The 7,204-nt window shown below is 37.0% G+C and overlaps 1 protein-coding gene across 3 annotated transcripts in view; it reads right to left on the bottom strand.

The window, feature by feature from the left end:
* Positions 1 to 7,204, bottom strand: part of LOC107086081 (tetratricopeptide repeat protein 28-like) — a 187,505-nt gene that overhangs the window by 73,044 nt on the left and 107,257 nt on the right. For all 3 annotated transcript variants that reach the window (XM_015376830.1, XM_015376831.1, XM_015376832.1), the window contains 2 exons: positions 4,509 to 4,781; positions 4,298 to 4,428 (listed from right to left, as the gene is read on the bottom strand). In XM_015376830.1, coding sequence (XP_015232316.1) covers positions 4,298 to 4,428; positions 4,509 to 4,781 — 404 coding nt within the window. The remainder of the gene's footprint in view (positions 1 to 4,297; positions 4,429 to 4,508; positions 4,782 to 7,204) is intronic.

Raw genomic sequence — 7,204 nt, 5'->3', positions numbered from 1 at the left:
CATACACGTTTAAGCCAGAATGGTTTGACATTTAAATATGTTTTCCCTACTTTATGGAGCTGCCCACACAATGTTCTTATGATGCTATACTCTAAGGCTAAGAATTTTATTTATCACAATTGATTTGAGATTATGCAAACCAGAAAAAAAACATCTTTATGTTTCAGATTTGCTCAATAAAGCCAATTGATTACTTAAACGTTCTACACTGAATTGAGTCTAATAAGTGACTGGGCTTAACTCTGACTGCGGCGGATTCTCCAGACTGAATCTTCTGATGGAGCTGTTCCCCATTTTCCTGTCACCCACTGCTGGTTAAATATCAGCTATCTGCAGGCCAAGTCTTTGTTTGGATCCACGCTTTCCGGAAACCCTATCCTGCTGCACAGATAAACACAAGTACAACAGCAGAGCAAACGCACAGTGGGAGGATATAGATTTCTGTTGATGGCCACGTGTGAGCCACCTCAGGATGGGAAGTGCAATAAACGACAGTAAACTACACAGTTGTCACCCCATGCAGCACTGAAAAAAACAAAAAAAACATAGAAAAACAACTATGTTCCATCTCACTGCATCCTCAGATTCAGTCTGTGCCAATCTGACAAATCTATTTGATATAAAATGTTGATGGATGCGGCAATGTGACACACAAATAAAAAAAGAGGAAAACATTTTGATCCACTGAGCTGCTGTTTCAATGCTTTTATTTAAATAACTTGTCTTAAACATTTATTCTTCTTCTTGGCAGGTGTTTAAGAGATAAATCCCCGGATCACTGTGTGCCGAGTGCTTCCCTTCGGTAACGGAAGTGAAGCTCCTGAACCTAAACTGCAATTCAACTGAAATATAGCTGAAATAAAACAGCCAGGCCAGAGGAAACACATTTAATCAATTTAATGAGGAATTAGATGTTTCTGTAAAAATAAAACAACTAAAGTGGGTAAAATAATAGGGCTTTGAACCCACTTAACTTTAGATATCTGTACAGACTATTTTGAATGTAGAAAGTAAAAAAAAAAAAGAATCACTCACAGTCCTCTTACTATAGCATAGTTTCCTTACACTAAATGCTTTTTTAACATTTAGGGAAAAAATAATCACCATAAATGTTGAATTCATATCTAAATTATGATGCTAATCTTAGATCTAAAACCACACCCCTTTTAGCACAATGTAGCCAATCCCCAAGCACCTAAAAAAAACAATAAGAGGAGGAATCTTTAAGCAACCAGTCCTAATTCCCCTCTGATTGGTGGTGAAGATCCTCAGTCATCCAGGTCATAGTCATTTAAAAAAAATAAAAGAAAAAAAACTTTGATTCCAAAGTTGAAGAAGTTTTGCTTCCCATCCAGGAAACCTTTTTTAATTCAAAATGTCAGAATTACTGTTGAGGTTAAAGCTTTATAGAGTAGCCCAAAGAAAGCCTTGTTTTGGCTTAGAAAACATGCGAATTGAACCTGAAGAACAGCTCCGCCCCTTAGGAAGGGGGAGTCCTTGAGATCTTTTGTCAGCCTGCAATACCCGATACTGGTCTATGCCTCTGAAAGGGGAGTCAATATGGGGCAGGTGACCAGGTGAGATATTTTGGTCCCCTGCATGGTGGTGGGGGGTGAAATGATAGCAGGAATGAATCAACTCTATTGCTGTGTTGTAGGTTTTTGAGTCCACACCCTCTGGTTAAAGCCGGGCATACACTGTGCGATTTTTTTCAATCGTTGTACGCAGCTACTGCTCACAATGTACGATGAAACTACAGGGATTCATCATGAGCATTAACCTTTTACCAAAAAAGTTTTGTCTGTTATTCAAGCTTCCTCTGGACGAGCAGTATTGGCCTTTTCTCACTCCTACAACCCGCAACAAGCAGCCAGAGTTTGTAAAACTATCCTAGGAGTGTGGAATCGTACATTAGATGAAGGCCTTAATGAGCTGCTACAGATTACTTAGGACAGTTTATTTCCCCTAATGACATCATAAGGAGAATGTGTTTTGAACTGAGCCTTTTGAACCCACAGTAGCTAAGAGATGGAAAAAGGGAGGTAGAAATGAAAGGATTTTTTTTCATTTTGAACCTCCTACACAGGCTTAAGGACACATAAATGATTGTTACAAACTGTTTATAAAGTGAATTTTGCATTATATGGGACCTTCAAAATGTTTTGCCAAAAAGGTCAGAGATCCCTGTAAAATTCTCTCTTTTTTTTCTCCTTATTGTTTGGAAAATATAATAAAAACTGATCTTATTCTTGAAATCACAAACTAACATTCTTAATGCAGATATAGATTATTTTTTCATGGATTATACTTTTTTTTGCTGCTTTTTTGTTTTTCAGGGTTTCATCCTCTGTGCTCTGTAAGCAAGGCAACATCTCCTGGTCTAAGAAAACAATTCATGCTTATAATCTTTTTCTCTATGGAAACAACAGAGGAGAAAATCAGATGGACGTCTGAAGAAAATTGATTGTTTTTCTCCTTTAGAGGAACCAAGAGACGCAGCAGGGAGCCTAGAGTACTAAAAATTATTAATTATAAATCAGCCTAATCCAGGATCATAAAAAAATTGCCGTTGGGGATGAAGGTTAGAAAAACTTCTGTTTTACTAATGAGGAGGAAAAAAATAAAGACCAACATGAATCTAACAAATATATCCTACATTTCCAAAAGTTCTACCATTAAACAGGCTCTTTCAAAAGTATTTACTCCCCTTAAACTTGTCAGGACTTTTTAAATAGTCCAACACAATCAAGTGCATAATTATGAAGTAAAAGGAAACTGTAATTTAAAGTTAATTTTAATCTTGGTACAAACACTGCAGGAAGGAAAGAGAAAAAATGGAGACGCTTAAACAGAATGAGTTTATAAAATATTCTAGTTTTTTCAATCATTAATCATCGTTGAAGTGAAAACCTTCCTTTTTGATCAAACTTATAGTTAGAGTGGCTCAGGATATATTTTGCTATCTGTATGGTTATGCTGCTATAGGCTTAGACTGCTGGAGGACATAGGAACCACTTTTCATCAGTCTGCTTCATCCTCTTTCTATTCTCCCATTCTGCAGTATTTGTTAGTTCAATCTCTAACTTTATGCTCTGCTTTTCTCATCATAGTAGCTTCATCTGGTCTCTTCCTGTTTAGCTGTGACTCCATCCTGGAGAGAAATATCAGCTGTGCTGCTGCCATCAATACCATTATTTAAAGATGTTGGGGCTGGCCTGTTTTTCAGTGTAGTCCTGTTTCTCTGACTATCTGTGTGCTCTCTTCATCCTCTGACATGGGAGCTGGCTCTGAGCTCGTCTGCCAGGCTGTCTGTTTCCTGGACGGGGCCGCCTGTGGAGCTGGTTGACAGTTATCTTTTGTATCTATGCTTCTTTTTCTATGTCTGCTTCTGTCTCCATGAACCCCAGTCAGTCTCAGCAGATGGCCACTCACACTAAGCCTGGTTCTGCTGGAGGTTCCTTTCTGTTAAAAGGGAGTTTTCCTCTCCACATTCGCTACAAGCATGCTTGGCGTGAGAGATCGCCTTTGAGTCAATGAGATGACATGTGTTGTGAATTTGCGCTACATAAATAAATTCCAGTAAATTGAATTGAAAAAAGATTTTTTACCACAGTTATGACACAGAGGGCCTTTATCCATATGTTTAGCACTTTTTATAGATTGTTCTCGGGAAAATTATTCAAATACCCCACAACCTGTTTTCCTTTACTTAATAGTTAGGCACTTCTTTGTGTTGATCCATCACTTCAGAGACCAAAATTTGAAATAAAGATTTATAAATTTTATATCCTTGAACAATTAACAAAAACTGTCAACTAATTTCTTCAAACTGAATAAAATTCTTACCTAGAATAATGCCTCAAAAATAACTACTTATAGCAATAATTGAGACAAAACTCTGCAAACTATAAATGTTTTTTAAAGAAAAAGTAGAATTTTAACAATCACATCCAATTCTTTCTTTATACACAAACAGTTATATAGATATACCATATGCAATTCATTTAAAATGTGCAATAAAGTTTTTGTTCTATATTACAAATGTTTGGTTATTTAGAAATGTTGTATTCTTTAGATTACTCAAAAAAATACTATACATGAATTGAATAATCTAATAAGAATAATTAATAGGTGTAGCTCTATTGGAAAGTTCTTAAAAAATTATTTCTGTGTTTCAATTCTCTTTTTTTAAATTTCAATTTATATAATGTGTTTTTTGCTTGCAAAAATACTGCAACAAAATTATCTCCATATAAATGTCATTTTTTTAAAGACTTTAAACTGGATGCAGACATACTTCTCTGTCCTTGAGCTTCATGGCCAGTACCAGCTGGTTCCTGTGGTGAGCCAGCGCTTCTCTGTAGTTGCTTTTAGAGAACAACGCAGAGCCAAGGTTCCCATGAGCACGGCATTCGCCCGACTGGTCACCTGTGACAGGAGCAAACCATACGTTAGTCACTGCAGCGGTTTTCTTTTCCACACCATTCATCCTTTTAGTTCCTCCATACCTAGAGTCTTGGTAACTTCCAGGTCCTGCTGCATGTAAGCCATGCTTTTCTCCACATCTCCAAGGTTCCAATACGCTGAGCTCAGAGCAGAGAAGACCGATCCACGAAGCTTTAAAGAGCAAGTGCCAATCTTCAACCCCGCCTCCAGCGCTACAACCGAGGCCCCGTGGTGACCGTGTGTCAGCAGCTCCTGGCCGATGACAGACACAACCACGAACGGACTCTTGTCCAGCTTCATCTTCTGCAGCTGCTGGTAGGTGGGCTCAAGCGTGTCTATAGGAGACAGGCACAAACATACAAACAAAATAAATAACTTATTTGGTTTCTGACATCACAACAATCAGCCATAGAACCAGTCAGGCATGTTTTGATGTTGTTTACTTGCTAAAACATTTCCAGAAGAGATTTCTCTGGGGTTCAGTGTCTCACTGTGCCTATATGATGCTTGAGGAAACTCAGCACATCACATCAGCTTTAACCCTGAAGCATGTCTTCTCAATACAACATTTCATATGTACTCATTACATTCTACTCATCTGAATAAAATATTTTCAACATTGGAGCAAAAATAATATCTACATATCAGATAAGCTTCCTGAGAAACAAGATCTGATAAAGAGCCTAAAGTCATGATCTAGAAACTTATCGATATCAAACTACATCAATATAATTATTAGATTATTATTATTTTTAAATGCAAATTTTCTTTACTAATTAAAGATGTAATGAGAGACAATTCTGACTCAGAATTCTCGTATTTGTCTCTTTTTTTTTTTACAGTCCGGAGTCGACCAGAAGTGACGACGAAGAGGAAAGAACAAAATCTGAACAAATCAGAACAAAATCTGACACGTGATAAATTTTGTGAGTTTTGTAATGAAAATAAACATTTGTTCTCAAATATTTTCTGTGTGGTAATATGGTATAAGTGGCTTAAATGGTGCATTAATGTTTCAAGAACTATTGTGATGTTCTAGGTCAGAGGTCACGGATTAGCGGACCGCAGTGCCGATCCGGTTCCACCTGTTGGTTAATCCGGACCCTACCTGATTTAAAACATTTATAAATAACTGCATGTTGTCCGACAGCAGTGTCTAATTTCACTTGCGCCGCTTCTCCTGTTAATACGGTAAAGCCCTCCAGAGCGTCCGGTACCAGGCTGCACGTGATCCAAATGATCCAATGAGCTGCTGTCAGTCTGGGTCGCTGCTGCTACTACTTTTAGACACAGCAGGCAAACCTGTGGCAAGCCGGGCGATGGGAAAGAAGGAGAAGAAGATGAGAAAAAGAGAGCAGAGAAAGTGTGGACTGCTGGAAGAACTGTGGTGAACTGGTGAAAGAAAAGTGAAATGGTGCTCAAAGATGACCCTGAACATTTAGAGGATGTTTGGCTCAACCTGCTGCTGTGAAGCAGGATTCTCCACCATGAACAGAATCAAAAATAAATATGGATCCAGACTCAGAATGAGCACCTTGATATGTGCTTTAGAATGGCTTAGTATCCATTCAAACCCAGGTTTAAAGCCTTGCAGGGCAGCATAAAGCCCACTGTGAACATTAAGACAGAAAAAAGAAAGAAAAAAACTGTTGTTCTCTACTTCAAAAAACCCTTTAGATTTTGAAAGGAAAAATTTTTCTATTTTTTCTTTTTATTTCCTTTTTTTTAAGTCAATGTATAACATGGATGCATTAAAACCTCATTTTGTTTCAGTGTCAAATTCTGTTTAAGGTAACAGACTATAATTAAAAATGTCTCCGGACCTTTACTCGTTGATGATTTTATTTATTCGGATCCAACTAATTTTTAATTGGTTACCTCTGGTCTAGACTGTGAGTTAAAACTACGTAATACAGAGTTTCTCGTTGTTTAATCCTATTTTAATGCACAATTGTCTTTTTTTCCTGTTAAATCATGCATGAAAAATGTAAAGAGGCTAATCTTCCAGTCAGGGTCGTTTATCTGCAGGTTTTATCTCCATTTTGCTGTAGAGATTCCTTCTGCCTGTGGTGATTGTTATCTGAAGACATCATGATGTAAAAAATCAGAGTCATGTGGTGCAGGAATGATAAATTGTGACACGAAGAAACACCAAAATCAGATCTTCCAACCTTGATTGTCCTTATGGCAGTATAAACGCAGAGGGAGCCTGGTAGAAATTAAGTCAATAAATGATCCAATTTCAGAGGTAAAATTAAAAACAAATGTATAAAAAGTAAGGTCTACTTCTTTAGAGTAAAACATTCTTCACTGTTGCTGGCAAAAAAACAAGCTTTGTACAGTATATGAATTTTAAAATTTTAAAAAGCACATTTAGTAGGTTAAAATTTGACAAAACAATTTTATTTTTCAAAAGATCAGCCACCCAAGAAAGGACCAACCACATACAGAGAGGATGTGCAGAACAACTGAGTTATCCAGGATTGATAGAGGAGGAACCAGAGGGATGTTCTCATTTTATTACTACTTATCTTATTCATTTATTCCTATTTTGGTCCATTGAATACGTTTAAAAACTTAATTTCCATCACATCTACCAAAAGCAAACATCAACAGAAGGGCTGTCTTGTGTCATGGAGACTTTTTATAGAATCTACAGCTTCTTCGAAGGTCTGATTTGTTGAGCTGTTTTGTGAATTGTAAAAAAAAAAAAAAAAAAAAAAAAAAAATGGGATTGTCTGTAAATATGCTCAATCCA

Source organism: Cyprinodon variegatus, unplaced genomic scaffold (genome assembly GCF_000732505.1).
Source record: "Cyprinodon variegatus isolate N-32 unplaced genomic scaffold, C_variegatus-1.0 Scaffold142, whole genome shotgun sequence".
In the NCBI taxonomy this organism is placed as follows: domain Eukaryota; kingdom Metazoa; phylum Chordata; class Actinopteri; order Cyprinodontiformes; family Cyprinodontidae; genus Cyprinodon; species Cyprinodon variegatus.
This window is presented reverse-complemented; position numbering and strand designations above follow the sequence as displayed.